This window comes from Akebia trifoliata, chromosome 4 (assembly GCF_017979445.1).
Source record: "Akebia trifoliata isolate Shusen 1 chromosome 4, ASM1797944v1, whole genome shotgun sequence".
Taxonomy (NCBI): domain Eukaryota; kingdom Viridiplantae; phylum Streptophyta; class Magnoliopsida; order Ranunculales; family Lardizabalaceae; genus Akebia; species Akebia trifoliata.
In genome coordinates, this window is record NC_141378.1 from 27068384 (window position 1) to 27085858 (window position 17475).

The 17475-nt window shown below is 36.2% G+C and overlaps 1 protein-coding gene across 2 annotated transcripts; it reads left to right on the forward strand.

Annotated features, from left to right (window-relative positions):
* The first annotated feature begins 6426 nt into the window (after positions 1–6426).
* Positions 6427–17186, forward strand: LOC147404626 (uncharacterized). Of its 2 annotated transcripts, none has more exons than XM_086440652.1 (7): positions 6427–6879; positions 8233–8591; positions 9039–9224; positions 9443–9544; positions 9634–9708; positions 9827–9943; positions 15592–17186. In XM_086440652.1, exons 1-7 carry the CDS (start codon positions 6633–6635, stop codon positions 16909–16911), a joined length of 2406 nt encoding a protein of 801 aa, XP_086296778.1. In that variant the 5' UTR covers positions 6427–6632; the 3' UTR covers positions 16912–17186. The 2 variants fall into 2 exon arrangements, with proteins under 2 accessions (XP_086296778.1, XP_086296779.1); XM_086440653.1 differs by having other exon boundaries at positions 6428–6879; positions 9634–9705.
* Positions 17187–17475: the final 289 nt, after the last annotated feature.

Sequence of the window (17475 nt, forward strand, 5' to 3'; positions counted from 1 at the left end):
GGGTGGTTGCGAAACTCTTGATAATGACACTCCCTTTCCCTTCTATGATGAAGGATGCATCTTTGTTTAAATAGATAAAATCCCAGGTAGAATGTGTCGAAACTCACTCACTAATTTTTGGTGAGAGACGAAGAAAACGAAAAAGAAACTAAAATCAAGGACCGTAAGGTTGTAGAGCTCGTCGACGCCAGCAACTTCTTTTTCTTCGACGAGGCCCAACAATGACTCGTTCGCGATGGATCTAGAAGAGAAGAGGGTTGAAACCCTTATTTCTCAATCGGCTAAGGTTTGGGTTGTTGGAGAGAAAAGAGTGAAATAAAATATCTTGATAATTATTTTATATGAAGACTTGAGGGCATATTTGGTATTTTCTCATTTATTTCTATCGTTAGCACTATTTCAACTTTTCTGACTTGGAAATCGACGAATGAATACTCTTTTCTTTATAAATTTGTATTCTTAATCCAATGGTACAATTAGATTGTACTAATTCTCTTTCAAACAAAAAATTCACCTTTTTAGATCTCGTTAGACACGAAAATCAATGATTTTGTAACTTTTCTGTTCGAACTCGAATTTGAGTGTACTCACAAGTTAAAGTATATGTTTTTGACTATTTTCAATCTAATGATGAAGTCAAATTTTGTTACAAATGAGCATAACAAAATCTGAGTGTTTTACCTTAAGTTTCACTTTTAGAATTTTCTCAAAATTTCACTATTTAATTTTCTTAAGATATAAATTAAAAACTCGGGGTATTATTGTTTCACAAATGTCTATTATATGTATTTTTTGATCGGTATTTGTTTATATTTTTAAAATTTTCCTAAATCTTAATGTCAATCGCAAACAAAGATTCCAGATATTTCGTAATTTATTTTTTCAAAGTTATTATTATTACTTGATTTGGAAGTGAGTATGAATGATCACTAAAATTTATATTTACATTTAAATCACTTTTATTTTGTGATTCTCAAATTTGGTATTCAAATCAGACACTCGAGTTTTAGGATTAAAATGGGGAATTAGGGAAGGTGTTATGTAACCTCATCCACTTTCGCAATTACCCACATTTATATCACTTAATATTTTAACTAGCATATTCTCCCTTTTGATCACAAAGTTAAAATAAAAATTACATAATTGAAAAGTTTTTAGTATAATATATTTTACAGGTGTATATTGACAGAATTTTGGTACCTCAGGAATCCAAGGACTTGGAAGTTGGAATATTGACAGATGACTTTAACAATCAAGAAATTAACATAATCTTGGTCTTTCGGGGTTATTGGAACTTTAAGAATGAAGAAACTAGTACAACCTCAGTAATTTGGGGGATTAGGAATCAATATTTCAATAAAACCTTGATACTTTGAGGACTTTGGGGATTTCAGGGTCTTACAAAAGAAAAACATCAATAATTCAGGGGGTTTTGAGACTTCAAAAAGAGATTTTAGCATAACTTTGATATTTCAAAAGGTTTCAAGGACTTCATGAAAAGATATTTCAACATAATTGTTGGTCTAATGATTTTAAAAGCTTCTAAGGGCTATTTCTTAAACCTTTCCCAAAGGTTTTCGTAATGAAAATTCCAATAGGGTACCGCCTCTTATTTGTTGAATTTTTTTAAGGCGAATAACTTGAAAAATCGTTTATATGTTATCATGATTTTGCATTAAATGCAAGTTATGCATGATCGAATCAAATATCCGATCTTTGATTGAATGATGACAAATAGTGAACAGATTTGGAGGCCATTCAAAAAAGGCATATTGTTTTATTGCACATGCGAGATCCTAACACTGGCCATGATGGGCCATCCAATCATTTTGACATGTGGATGATCAATGGTTCTAAAATCACTTTTCAATTGTAACAATGAAAAATCTCCTGTCTAGTTAACCACATCAATGTGACATATCAATATTGACTTAGTATAACAACATAACCTTGATAGGAGTATGGCATTGACACTACCTATTATGTCCAGAGGTAGGGTTGGCTATGGATAGTTCAGTATCAAATCAATACCATAGCAATATCGATCCATTTTTTTAATTCTAATGTCCATTTCCGATCCGATCAATAAAATATAAAACCAAATTTGATTCAACTAAATCTTTATTCTATCCAAAATCAAATCAAACATATAGACACCTCAATTTGAACATGCCTCCACTTGAAAAGGATAAAAAAAAAATGGACTTTTCTAATAAAATTTGCCAACAGGCCTAAAAAGTTCAAATCACCTAAACTCGGCATTTTGATCGAACCAAAGGTTCCTAAGACCTTTAAAGGTCTTATGGACCCACAACGAGGTTTTGCATGCTCCTCACTTTCTCCATCTCTCACCATTTCATTCTCAAATTCGAAATTACCCCAAGCCTACTTGAAGTCTACCAACCCTTCATTTAAAAAAAAAATATTTTCCACCTCACTAACCCTACCTAAGGCCTAACCTAACCTAACCCTAATCCCATACAACCCAAACCCTAAAACCCACTTACCTTCAACCCATTAAGCCCCATCTTAAGATAAGTCCTAACCAATTTTAAAAAATCAAATCCAACAATCTAAACCTTCCTAAAATCCTAAGCCCAACATGTCAAAACCCACATCCATTCAAGCTCATATCCATATCCATATCCATATTCATAGTTCATAAACCATTACTCACATCAACCAATCAATATTTGATCATCAAATGAGACACATGTTACCACTTCAACACACCTCCTTCATTCAACTATTTACCCCCACCACCTTTCTCTAACAAAATCACCTATCCACACCATTCTCTTTAAATGCATTCTCACGAGCCATCCTCACACCCCTTCTCTCCAATCAATTCATCTAAATATCTTTTGGACACATGTTACCACTATCTTCACCTTCCTAAAATCTAACTACATAATTTCTTACACAACTCATTTTCTTAACAAAACATCACACCCCCTCATCCCACCTAACACTCAACCCAATTCTCTTAACCAAAATACTACACTCATTCACCCCACCTAACACCCAACCTAAATAGGTTGAGAGATTCAACCCATTTGGATCAAAAGCTACTCATTTACCTTTCTTTCCACAAATACCCTTATCTCAACCATAAATTTCACACCTCTCACCTTCAAACCTCGTGTCATTTCTTACTTTTATACCTTTTCACCCCATCTTTCCCCTAAAAGTAACCTTCAATACCTAAAAATACCCCCTTCCCCTTTCAAAATGGATATTAAATCCTAAAATACTAAAAATTCTCACTCCTCTTTACGACTCTCTTCATTTCACTACATCCTCTCTTCTAAAAGGATCTCACATAATATTACTAAGGACTCAATAAGAAAAAGAAGAAAAAAAAAAGAGGGAAGGAAGGAAAGAAGAAGTCAATACCTCAAAGTGGGTTAGAAAAATCATAATTCTCCCCTCTGTCCCCCTCTCCATTTTATTTTTTTACCACCCCTCTCACTTCTTTAATTTTCTTTTAGAAAGTTTCTAAGACGTAATGCTCACCCTCACCTACCTATGGTAGATCGAATTTTGATTCAATTAAAAGTGTACGAGTTGTAATCACCTTCAAAAGAAAATCATTTTAAACTTTTAAACATCCTTTGCACACATCTCAATCAACTCGTTTTGAAGCAAATGATAATTCGATCCTTCTCAACCTATGAGAATGGGCCCATAACCCATTAGCCAATAATTTTCAAAAATTATGTTCCTAAGGTAAGATTTTGATGAGGATCATCTCTTTCAATGAGATGATTCTTATAATCTAAGTCGATAACAAATCCCTTGCCTTTAAGGGTACAAATCATCGATCATTCGACCTTTTTTTATTTATTTTTTTATACAAAAAATGATCGCGTTGTTAAGGTTACTATTATTTGATGGAGAGAGAGAGAGGGGTGCCTAACACTTTCTTCTCTCTCTAATTGAACCGCTTACCTAGATCTTAAGTGGATTGATTTTTTATCCATACGAGAGTCACTAATGCCAAAATGGCACTTTTTAAAAAAATGCATTCTAGGTGATCATTCACACCCTTTTACAAAAAGGAATGGTGGCAACTCCAAACCCTAGTTGGACTTAGGATTTTGAAAAAGTTTAGGTTGTTCGATTTGATTTAAAATTGATTAAGATTTATTTTAGGATGGGGCTTAATGGGTTGAAGGTAAGTGGGTTTTAGGGTTTGGGTTGTATGGGATTAGGGTTATGCTAGGTTATGACCTTAGTTAAGGTTGGTGGGCTTTAAGCGGGCTTGGGATAATTTCAAATTCGAGAATGAAACAATGATAGATGGAGAAAGTGGGGAGTATGCAAAATCTCATTGTGGGTCTATGAGATCTTTATGGGTCTTAGGAACCTTTGATTCGATCAAAATGTTGAGTTTTGATGATTTGGGCTTTTTAGGCCCGTTGACGGATTTTATTAAAAAAATTGATTTTTTTTGTCCTTTCGAGTGGGGGCCATTCAAATTGGCGTGTCTACAAAACTGATTAGATAAAATTTGCGGCATTTAGGGATTTAGATATCTCTTTCTCTGAATCAGACGATTAAGGAAACGTTTAAAAAAAACCAAAAAAAATAAGTTCGATGAAATAATTTTTTGTGTGGAGAAGTAACAACTTGTTGAAAAAAAAGAGAGGAAAGAAGAGGTTTATTTCAATTCAACCTCTGTATCATCTTATAAATGGGTAATGCACGATTTAATTAATGGAAGGCATTAAAAAAGAAAAGAAATCAGAGAGACCGCAAGAAGAGGAGGGTGGTGTGGAACCAAAGGGATGAATTGACAATGGAGCAAGTTAGGGTTTCAAAAAATGCCCTAAGCAACAATTGGTTATTTATTTTCTATTTTATCTCCTGACTCCAAAAAGGTTCGAAGGGTGCATAACATAGAGAAAGAGAGAGGGAGATAGATAGATAAAGAAATCATACCTAATCTGTCATTGGTGTGCATGGAATCTTCCGTCGATGATGCCAATCGTATGGCTTGGACTACGATGATGCCAATCACGATAGTTTCGATTGTTGGTTGATTTTTTAATACTTGAAGATGACAATGGAGAAGAATCCAAATGTTTACCTTAAAATCTAGATGATGAGGGATTGTGTGTATAACAAGTTGAAAAATAGAGATTTAGATTTGGTTCAGATTTTTATAGGTTTGGACATCGGTTCAGATTTTTATAGGTTTGGACATTAGGGAGAACATCTATTTGAGGATGATGATAATACCTAATACCTTCAATTTCTATTATAAGACTCATCCATGGTTTTAGAACTCATCTTAGACTAAGTTTTCTCAATCTAGGAGGCTAACGACCGACCTGAAAATACCATCGCATTGAATCATTGAATCATTCAAGATCCAAGATGACTCATTAGAGATTTTGAAAATATTGTCAAAGTTAATGGAAGCTTGGTGAGTCAATCAATTTTTTTAATGCAAAATAGTTAACTTTTTAAATGATTTAAATGTTTGTTATCACTATTAAATAAAGATCTAGTGAGTTATGGCTAGGCATCTATTGATTATCTTATTGTGGATGTATTATTACGTTTAATAACGTAGACTAACAAAAGAATCCCATGTGGTCATTAACACATAAAAAGGTTGTTAGGCAAGACACATGTTGTACTATTCAAGTTAGAGAATAACACGGAGAACAAATGGTTTTAGCTGAGAGACTCACTTTTCAGTTTAATTGTCCTTGGTAGAACACAACTAAAGTAACATATGACATCAATAAAACACTTGACTGAACGCAATCGAGTAATCTTTATGATTGGGGAAACATTTTGAAAATAGAAGGAGGAAGATTGTTAATGATCCAAATACGTGATTCCCAAGGACCTTTTGGATTCTAATTTCAGTTAAATTCCTAGGTCAAATTATTAAATGATAATTAAGAAAAAACCCTAAAACAATACGAGATTAAAAAGAAGAAGATAAAAATAGAAAATTTCCTAATTTAAGAAGGGGATTAAAGATAAGAGAAGATCTCATGATTTTCGCCAAGCCAAGGAAGTTGCTAAAAGAGTATGAACTCTTTCAAATTTATAAATATTAAAATTAACACATAGGTAAAGGAATTTTGATTCAATCTCTGACTCAGTCAAAAGGTCTTAATCTGGAAATTTCTTTCAGATTTGAGACTTTTTACAAGAGTTAGGATGGAGATTTTCATTGAGGTTTTAGTCAGGGCGAGGTAATCTTTCCAACCTACACTCACAAAAAGAAAAATAAAGATATTGAAATAAATAAATAATTTTAAAGCAATGGAAATGATTTGGCTCGTCCAAAGCTAGATGTACCGCTCGAGTCAATTCGGTGATGCCGGGTTTCTAAAACCGATGCTCTTATCCCCAAGATGGGGACAAACAAAATATCTTACGGTCTGTTTTCTCCCTTTGTAAGGCAATCTTCTAAACCCTATATATTGGTGTTCTCTCTTGTCTTCCTCCTTTCTTTCACTTATCTCTCGCACAAAGCACCACACTCGGAATCCTTCGAAAACCTAATCCCAACATTTCTCCTTAGTCCTTCGAAACCCTACATCGTGATTCTTGTTCTCTAGGGTTAGGGTATATCCTTGATCTTTACAGGTACAAAGAAAACATCAATGGCGGAAGAAGAGGTACCAGTAGCAGTAGAAGTAGCAGGAGAAGCGGCGGTGAGCCCTGTTGCTTTGGATCACAAAAGAAAGCTCGAAGATTTGGAGGCTCAAGAAATTCCATCAGAATCTGCTGTTGTGTCGAGTCCTCCGCTGCAAGCCGATCCTGTTCAAGAGGACTCGAAATCGAACGAGGTTCTGAAATCTTCCCCTGAAGTGAAACGACCTCGTTTGGTGGAAGAATCCGATGGTTCTGGTATATTTTTCTTTCTCTTTCGCTCTATATCTCTATGTATCGTTCTGTTTATTTGTTTGATTTTGTTGTGATATGATATGTTGTTTTGTTATTGCGGATTTTATCAGATTCTTTGTTAGGTTTTTAGACTTTCATTTCAGGGTTTTTGTACGGATTTGGATTCTGCATCTTGTATGGAGAATTTTAGCACAATAAAGCCCCCGCATTGTGACAAGAAGAGACGAATTTTTAGCATTTTTTTTCCTGAAAAATGATTTGAAATTCAGTGGATGTGGATGTGAATACATAGAGGAGTGATGTGGACAAATGGCATTAAAACTGTTGTTGTCCATGGGTGGGTCTAAATTGGACGCGGAGAGAAATATGTGCCACTCCAAAGAAGTGGTATGGAATGTTGATGAAAAACACTTTCCTTACTTAGTAATTAAGATTTCAAATCTAACTAAGGGTCCTTAAGCTCAAATGGATGATCACATTGGCAATACCTAGATTTAATGGAAAAACTCAAATCCAATTTTTTTTTGGTCTTGATCCAAGGTTTTGAAAATGGATGCCTACCGATCTCCCAAATTTAAAATTAAAATTTAACAGTGAAAAATATCATATTTTTTCAAAGTTCATAGAATTTTGTCCTCTGCAACCCTATGGCATCGGATCGTGTTTTTGGAGGCCACAAGGTGAGCTCAACAACCCTTAGTAAGATTTGAAATCTTACTAAGGTAGTAAGGCTTGCCTTAATGTTGATCCATAAAACCTTTGTTCTTCTATTTTTTTTCAGTAGCAATATGTATGCATATTGTTTATAATTTTGTTTATGTTAAAATGCATATTTATAAAATATTTCTGTTCAACAATTACCCTATTGTACACATTGCCTGCCTTCACATTTGGAATAGTGACCAGATATTCACGCATAAATTAAATGTTATAGTTTTTTCCGGTCAGGCTTCAATTCGGTTAATCAGGATAAACTCAGGAAAGTTTACTAAGAAAATTGGGACAATTTTGAGGAATATAATGTTTTTGGGTTTCTTTAAAAATTATGTCTTGAGATTTGAATGTTAAAGAAAATCAAATTTCAAGGGTAAAGGGTAAAAATGTAACCATATTCCATGATTAATGATTAAGTCATTGATTAATTTTTTCGTTTGTCGATTTTATTGGCTAGTCCCTTTTATTCGGAGTATTTTACGAATTTTTGGAAAAAATGGAATTTTTTTGTAACTATGCTGTATTGAATTGGTTGGAGAGAGCAAAAACTTTCAAGAATTAAGATGATTCTAAGATTTAGTTATCTATTACTAAGGACCAAATTTTCACTTATTCGAGTATTAAGATTTTTCTTTTTCTCAGCTGTAGAGAATGGTCATGAAACTCAGAAATTAGATGTGACACCGATAGAGAATGACGAAAACCAAATTATGGAAAATATTGAGGTAGAAAATACTCAGCCTACGACAGTGGAGAATCTTCATACAGAGAATGTGGGACATCCGTCCATGGAGGATCCCCAGATAGAAGAGGCTCAAGAAGTCTCTGTTGAGAATCTTGAGACAGTGGACGAACAACATCCCTCAGGAGGGGATCTTCAACAGCGTATTACAGAGATTCCCCAACAACAACAAGGAGATATTTCTTTTGAACAACAGCAGCAGCCTCCTCTAGTGGAGGTTCAGACTATGTCTCGTAAAATGGAGGTTCCCAACAATAAGGTGAATTTTTATGGGTAAAGTTGTGCTATGCTATTTATTTTGTTTAATTTTTATGCTTTTCTCAATGCTATTGTAGACTATTTACCTTCACTCTTGATTAATGCCCCCAAACCTAGGAACTTGGTTCTAATCCATATTGAATCCTTCACGACAGAGAACAGTTTAGTTAGAACTTAATACTTGAGTACTTAGAATACATAAATAAACAATGATTTTTTGATAAGTGAAAGAATTTTATTGATAAAAGTGAGGACAAGGTAGTCTCTATGAAAGACAAAAAAAGCTCTTAATCTCCCACTACAAGCAAGGCCCTATCTAATCCTGAAAGAGCAAGCCTTTAAACTCCTCAGATTTTTTGCTGTCATCGATCAATGGGTAATTGTTTTCTGCCTTTTATTTGTTACTAAGAATGTTCTGAAGGATCACCTTGGGGTACATCTGATGCAGGTTGGGGTTCTCATTGGAAAAGCTGGGGATACAATCCGGTTCCTGCAATTCAATTCAGGAGCAAAGATTCAAATCACAAGGGATGCTGAAGCTGATCCTTATGCTACGACCCGGCCTGTGGAATTGATAGGAACCTTGGAGAACATAAATAAAGCTGAGAAACTGATAAAGGATGTTATTGCAGAGGTTCAATACTGTTTGTTTGACTAAGCTTTATCTCTACTTTCTCACTTCTCTTCTTTTGTAGCATTGTCGTGATATTTTTTAGCCATATTGTTCAATCCATATCGTCTGAACTCTAAACAAGGTTGAGTTCTACCGGTTCAAGCCCTTTCCTGGAAGAAAGGATTCTATTGTGTGTGTGTGTGTGATCTCTTCTCAAAGTCATTTATGTATTTCTGCAGGCTGATGCAGGGGGTTCCCCTTCCCTTGTTGCTAGGGGTTTTGGTACAGTACAAGCCAGTGGAGCTGCTGAGCAAATTCATATACAAGTACCAAATGAAAAGGTGACTTTTGTATTCCTGGTTATTATCATTCTATATTTCTGTCTTTCTTCCTTGGATCATTTACATATTCATCTATATCTTTGATACAGGTAGGTTTGATCATTGGAAAAGGAGGAGAGACCATTAAAAACCTGCAAACAAGATCAGGAGCACGCATCCAGGTAGTTGATATCGTGAGACATTGCTATTGTTGAAAAGTATAAAATAAAGCTTGATACATTGAATATGCTTTAGAGTGATAGGGTAATTCAAATGCTAACCATCCTTTTTTTATTTCTTTAGCTCATACCGCAACATCTTCCTGAAGGTGATCAATCAAAGGAAAGAACTGTGCGAGTGACTGGAGATAAAAAACAGATTGAGATGGCAAGAGAAATGATAAAGGAGGTCATGAATCAGGTTTGTTTTGTGAATGACACATTCTTGTGATTGTATTTCTGATTGATGACAAGTTATCTGTTGCCTTTTCTTGTGTTGATTATAACAAAAATATCTTTAGTTGAATTTGTATAGTGTTATTCAGATACTTGTATAACTAAATAACACAGCATGCCGAAGAATACTCAGAATCATGGAGCTTCTATATGCTTTTGCTCTTTCTTTCGTTTAAAGGCCTAATATGTTCCTTCACCAGAAATTCCAGGAAAATCAGGGGGACGATAGTGCAGTTTACTATTTTCTTTTATTATCAAAACTAGAATTGCCTTTTTGAATGCATGTTCTGTGCATGTTGAATTGTGACGATCAGTACCATCTATATCAAAAGCAAGTAAAGTGTGACTATTGGGTTATAAATTTGAATAAGTTATTTCTTGCATGTCTTATGCTGATTGTTGTGTATTTTTCTTATTTTCATAACTGATAGTTTGATTATTTATTACTTCTGGTTATCTTTTATTGTTTATGCATTGTGTTGATTCATGTTATACTCGTCCATCTATCAAGTGTTGACATCTCGCTTCCTTGAAATTGATGGTCCTAACTCCTAATTACATTGCAAGGCCTTGCTGATTTATGTGACTGAATAATAAGTTTTAGCATTGCGTCACCATCTTTTTGCAGCTTAGCTCGTGTTATAACATTTATTTAGAAGTAGGTTTTCACAATAAAGATCTGTGTATATTGTAACTTCAGATCAGGTGAGTAGCTGTCAGTGGACTCACATAGGTAAACAAAGAAACATGATATGTGGGCCCTATATAACTTTGAGTTTCTGATTGCTATGAAGCGTGTGCAAAGTGTAACCTTGATCATGAAGCTTGTTACGTGAACGACATGATTCTGCTGACATATGCTAGACAAAGGCTGTTTTTTATTCAATCATCTGGAAATGTTACATGAACTAGATCCATTACCATGAAACATTGTCTTGGTTGAAATATTACGTTTCTTTTAACCTCTGAACTCATGGGGTTGGTTGATACTGGCAAATGAGTATTCTAGATATTACCCATTATTCTAATTTGCGCATTTCACGTAAACTAGATCCGTTACCATGAAACATTTCTCGGTTGAAATATTACGTTTCTTTTAACCTCTGAACTTATGGGGTTGTAAATGAGTATTCTAGATATTACCCATTAATCTAATTTGTGCATTTCACGCAAAACAAAATGCAACTCTGAATGTTAGTGGTCCTACCTTATTCTGTTGGTTGAAAATTTTGGCCTCAGTTTGTTTCATGAGTTTTTCTTGGACTGGTTAAGTTAGAAACTTTCTATGTGTTTGTTGTTGTCAAAGCAATGTGGTTGTATACAAACTTTGACATGACTAGCATGCCCAACATAGTTCCATCATACATTTGATGACTTGTTCATCTTGTCATTGTTCTTTGGCATTATTTTATGTGATGAAGGGAGAATATTGCATAACTTTACCATGGGACATGGGAGCTTTTTTTTTTTTTTTCCTTGAATAACACGCTTAACAAGGGTTTGCCATATTGATGCATGATCCATGTGAAGGTCACTTGAATGTAGTTAAGAAGATCTTAAGTTCAGTCTAAGATATCGGTTGCCATGGTTTATTTATCTTGAAGGTGCCGATTTCGAATTGGTTGGCTTCACAATGCAGATTTGGCTATTGCCTTTCACATGGGGTCAACATTGGTTTCATGGTGTACCTATAGGCATCCATTCTTCATTCTCATCCACTGAAGAGAGGTATCTGGCATTAAACCTCACGATTGCGGAATTTTTATAGTGGGTAAGATTGCTTTTAGATTTAAGAATTAAAAATCATGATGTACTAAGACTGTATAGTGATCGCCTTAGTGCCCACATGTTCTATGCATAAGCCATGCGTTAGAAGAGAGATGTTGTACTTGGGTCATCATTTTTAAAGTGTGTTTGGGATCAAACTTCACGAAATATCTTCCTATTGCTATGCTGAAACATTCCAACATGTTATATGTTGTCCTAGAATTTGTGTTGAAGTGTGGTTCAAATTGTGAAATATTCGGTATTCCAACTAAGATTAGTCTATAAGAATATGTCTGTTATGATAAGAATGTGCAACATGTGATCTGATGCTATACATCTAGCATAACTTGTATGACCCCTAGATCGTCATTGAGATACATGAAAATTTTGAAAGTGAACATGTCTTTTAAGATGTGCATTCTATAATTTTCTTACTTCGGGTTTTAAATATCATGAAATGCATATTCTCCATGTGTTGTCTATATGTTAACTTGTCAAATTTCGTCCTCCCTTTTATCTTATTACTTGGTTTCTGCAATATATGCAAACATGTTATGAGTTGTAATTCAATTAAATGTCAGACTTATTGAGGTCATTGGAAATGGCAGTTGGTGATGCTATATTCCTCTTCTCAATGTCTTATCATTTTTTGATATTTCTGTGTGGAAATCAGTGTATCATGATGTTAAATGCTTTAGGAGTTCTTGATAACTACTTTTGAAAAAAAAATAAAAAAATGAGATAGGCAAAATGCTACCCTTTTAACTTGTAATAATGTTAATGACTTTATTCTTTTTCAAGAAATAATTCTTGGATCAGAAACAAAGTTTGATGGACTACCCGAAGAACAAGTACTCTAGGAACAAGGATAAAAGACCAAAGAATGTTAATCAAAGAAGTATTGATGTTGATGCCTTATTCTAAGAATGTGCACCAAACTTTTGCGTTATGTGTAGAAGGGATGGGGATGGGGAATCAGCTAGTCATCTTTTATTACATTGTGCATGGGCTTCAAAGGTTTGGAACTACTTTTGGGGTTTATTTGGTGTCGTGGGTTTTAGGCTCCCTAGTTCTGTGGAGTCCCTTTTCAATTCTTGGCCAAGCTTGGGAGCTTCTTTTATAGGGACAAAACGAATTTTGTGGTCCATCATCCTGTTCGTGGTGTGTTGGGGGTTGTGAAAAGAAAGAAATTGCCGAGTTTTTGACGGGTTAGAAGTTTCCTTAGAGGAGATTTTTGTTTCTATTAAGGGCATGTTTGATTGCACATGGAAAATAGGGTGGAAAATCAATTTTCATGGAAAATGACATTTTTCATGTGTTTGATTGCATTTTTCCATGGAAATTGATTTTCCACCCCAATCAAAAAGTCTACCAGAACATGGATTTCACTTTCCCACCCATATGGGTGGGAAAGTGAAATCAACCCATATTTTTCATTCCCAAAATATTTTCTTCTTCACTACCACAATCACAACCATTACACTAACCTTGCCGTCGTCACCATTGCCGTCTCCGTCATCATCATTGTCGTCACTATCATCACCATCTCCAGCCACCTTCTCTGTGTCTCCGTTGTCTTCTCCTTCCCTCACCTTTGCTGCCACCACCATCATCACCACCAGCACTAGCACATTCATCCCTTTTCTTCCTCATCATTTTCTTCCGCACTTACCTCCGCCGCCACCAACACCACGTCCTCCCCCCATCCCTCTTATCATTTCCCAAGCCTCTTCTTCTCCGCCCCCAAGCCTCTCCCTCTCCTCTCATCTTCTTCTTCTTCTTTTTCATCTTCCTTAGATATTTTTTCCATGATTTTATCCAAGTAAAATCAAACAATGAAATTTGATTTTCCAGCCCTACCTATTTTCCACTATTATTTTTCCATGAATTTCAAATTCCATGGAAAGTGACTTTCCATGCAATCAAACATACCTTAAAGGTTCTCTTTTCTTGGTGTAAAGTTTTTGTGGAGTTTAAAGGAGTCTTCTATGAAGATTTCATGGGGAGATGGAATTCGGTATGTAGATTGTCCTAGTCATTTAGGTTGGTCCGCTTTTTCATTTGTGTACTCTTTTTGTTTGTCTTCTCGACCACATTTAATATAAGTTGCATTTACCTATTAAAAAAAAAAAATGAAACTTTTCCCTCCATTTGATGGAAGACACTGTAGATTTACAAGATTTGCTTTCAATAAAACAATGCTTGTGGGGGAAAATTTTAGTGGATCCAAATTGAATGAGAAGGATAATTTCTTTCCCCGGCTAAAGTTTTTGAAGTATAAGAGTTGTGGACACATGAACTGAGACAGAACAGGTAGGAAAAAAAAGAGGAGCCAAGGAGGTGCCAATAAATATTGTTAAATAAATTTGAAGTATGTATTTATATTTGGTACAGTACAGAAAATTGACTGGAAACTGTATTCATCAAGCCTTGGGATTTCTTCTATGTTGGACTCCTATTCTATTCGGATCGCAAAAGAGGATCTTATGGGGTTTTATTTTGTTTGAGGAATACCAGGGTGTTTACTGACAAAGAATGCAAAGAAAAGCAGTTTACCATAAATATTTTGGAGTTATTGTTTTATTGGTGCAAGATTCTTTTTTAGGTGGGAGTCGGTTCTTTTGCTTGTGTTATGACCATTATGGGAGAGTTACTTTTTTAGGACGATTTCCTTGGCCACCTCCCGATTGTATTGTTCTTTTAAAGGTGTTGCTCTCTCTTTTTCTTTTAAAAATAGTAACTGAATTATTTCTCTCCTATGTGGGTGTTCAATTGTGGAAGGTGGCCTGGTAGTTAGGAAGAGTTTGGGAATTTGTGTATGAAATGAAGCAAGAATTGAATTTAGATGTTCTATGCCCTTCTTTTTATAGGTTTTACGTATGAAAGTGGGGTTTTGATGCCATATCTGTGGTATTGCCACACAGTTTACCACCTCACCGAGGTTGGCACCTTATGTTTCAAGTTTTTCTTTAAACCCTAAAAGTTGCTAATTACAGGCTAGAACTCATTGTGAGTTTTTAACCACTTCTCATGTACCTTTCTCCCTTGGTAAAAATTATTTATTTTACCCTGACAAGCTCAAAAGGTATGGAGTTAATTATATGATAAATGATTGTCTGGCAACTATGGTTGCAAGTGGGAGTTCTGAAGATTCTGGAGCAGTTAAGAAATCTTGAATTGATGATTCCCAAAGAGATTGTAGGACATCAGTAGAAATATCTTGAAGATTCATAAGTCAACATGACGTTATTTTCTCTATGCCACCAACTATGATGTTCTAGGTATGAAGTATCTTAAAGATTCCCAAATCAACTCCATCTTTCTCAATACTTTTCAACCTATTAGATTTTTTTTTGGGTGAAAAATTGGTCTTGCACCTCAGAGGAATGTTGAGCACATTGGCGCTTGCTAATGAAATAACGTAGATCGATAATGTTCCACATTTTCTGTATTGAAGTTCTTATTGGGGATAGACACTTGTTTATGTGATGTTCATACAGGATTTATCAATCCATTTTAATGTTTCATTTAAGATTGCTTACAATTAACTCATGCCTTTTTGTTTTCCATACTATTTCATTAATTGTGGGACGGTAACTAGAAGACAATCTTGTCATGAAATGCTGTTCATTTGATTTTTTACTTACATTTCATTTTTCGATTTTAACGAAGATGCCATTTCAGAGCTTTTCAGTGCTGTTAACCAGGAGCAGTAAATCCGAAGTTCATGTCCCCTATCTTTTTTCATTGAATCATTTTCCCAAGGAAATTCGCCTGTTTACATAATTATCTGTTATAATTTAATTTATTTTTGATCGGTATATTTTGGTTATTTGTTTTGATCAGCCTGTGAGACCTTCACCTCTCTCTAGCGGGTATAACCAGCAGCAGACCTATCGTCCTCGTGGACCCACTGGTCCACCTCAGTGGGGCCCTCGTGCCCCCCATTCTGCACCAACGGCAGGCCATGATTATCAACAGCGAGGAGGAATGTATCCATCTCAGAATCCTCAGTATCCTCCACCTCCAACATATGGTGGCTACCCTCCACAGCAACCTCCTCCAAGGAGTGGCTTTAATGCTGGTGGTTGGGATCAAAGACCTTCAGGCCCTGTTCAAGCTCCTCAAAGTGGTGGTTATGATTACTATGGACAAGGAGGCAGCCATGTAGCCGATGCTCCGCCGGCTGTCCCAGTTTCCAGTGCCCCTGCACCCGCTTCTGCTCCTACTCAAGTGAACTACAACTATGGACAGCCACACGGTCCAGATTATGGGCAGCCCTCCACTTATTCACAATCAGCACCTCCACAACAAAGTTACGGGCATGGGTACGATGACCCGAAATACGGTAACCAAGTTTTGACACAACCCAATTACGGAGGACATGGAAATGCTCAGCCCGGGGCTTTCCCGCAACAAGTTAACACTCAATCAGGCTATCCCCAGCAGCCACCATACACTAAACCACCAACTTATGGCATGCCATCACAGGGACCCCCTCCTCAAACTTATGGCCCACCTAGGAGTAGTCAACCTGGTGATGTACCTTATCAGGGTCCTCAATCAACCCATGCATATGGATCAAATGTGTCATCTCAGCAAACGTACCCATATGCATCGAGTGGGCCTACACAACAAACATATCCATATGGGGTCGCACCGACTGCAAACGATGGGTACAATCAACCTTCACCTCTCACTGCTGCTCCTGGTTATGGTCAACCAGGTGGCCAACCTGTTTCTGGTTATGGTCAACCAGGTGGTCAGCCGGCTCCTGGGTATGCTCAAGTAGGTCAGTCTGGTGGTGGTTATGGCTCATATGGATCTTCCCAACCGGTTTATGGTGAGCAGCCAGTTACTAACAATGTGGGTTATGGTTACCAAGGACCTGCTGATTCAGGTTACAATAGTGCCCCAACACCAGTCTATGGTGCACCACCAAGCGGCCAGGCAAGTTATGCTCAACCAACCTCGAACCAACCAAGTGGCCAGGCTAGTTATGTGCAGCCGACCTCAAACCAACCTAGCTACGACCAACCAATGCCTCAATCAGGTGGTTACGGAGGTGTTCCTGGAAGTGCACCAGTTGGTTATGTCAAAAATTTATCACCACAGCCCGGATATGCCCAATATGACTCAACTCAGATGTACGGTGCTCATCACTAAGGAATTTGATGCTAGGCAGATTTATATAAGGCTCAGGTAATTTAGTAACCTCTATAATAGTCTAGTGGTAGTTTACTATTTGAGGTTTCGTATTTTTTTCCCTCCCTTTAAAAAAAAAAAAAAAAAAAATCTAGAGGTACTTTTTCAGAATTGGTCAATCTGTTCCATGGTGTTAACTTATCGGCTATTCTGTGGTGAATCTTTTCTAGCACTGGTTTTTCATTGGCACACATTTGCCTGCAATGCATGTCTGGATCAAACTGTCGGTTTTTACATCCTTGAATTTGCATGAATGGTTGGTTTGATTTGAATCTTTTATTATGTTTAGCAGATTTGAATCATTTTGAGTGCTTATTTGTTGATGGCGCATTATAAATATATCTAAAACTTCATTGCCTGAGAAACTAGTTGGCTGGCTCATATGTTCGGATCATAATCTGTAGTGGGTAGTGCTCCACATGGGAGCATAAAAGGTCAGCCAAACAGATTTATGTGTATTGTCACACCCAATGCGAACAATTGAACCTTCCAAGCTGTGGTGCCCAATATCACCTGCCTACCACA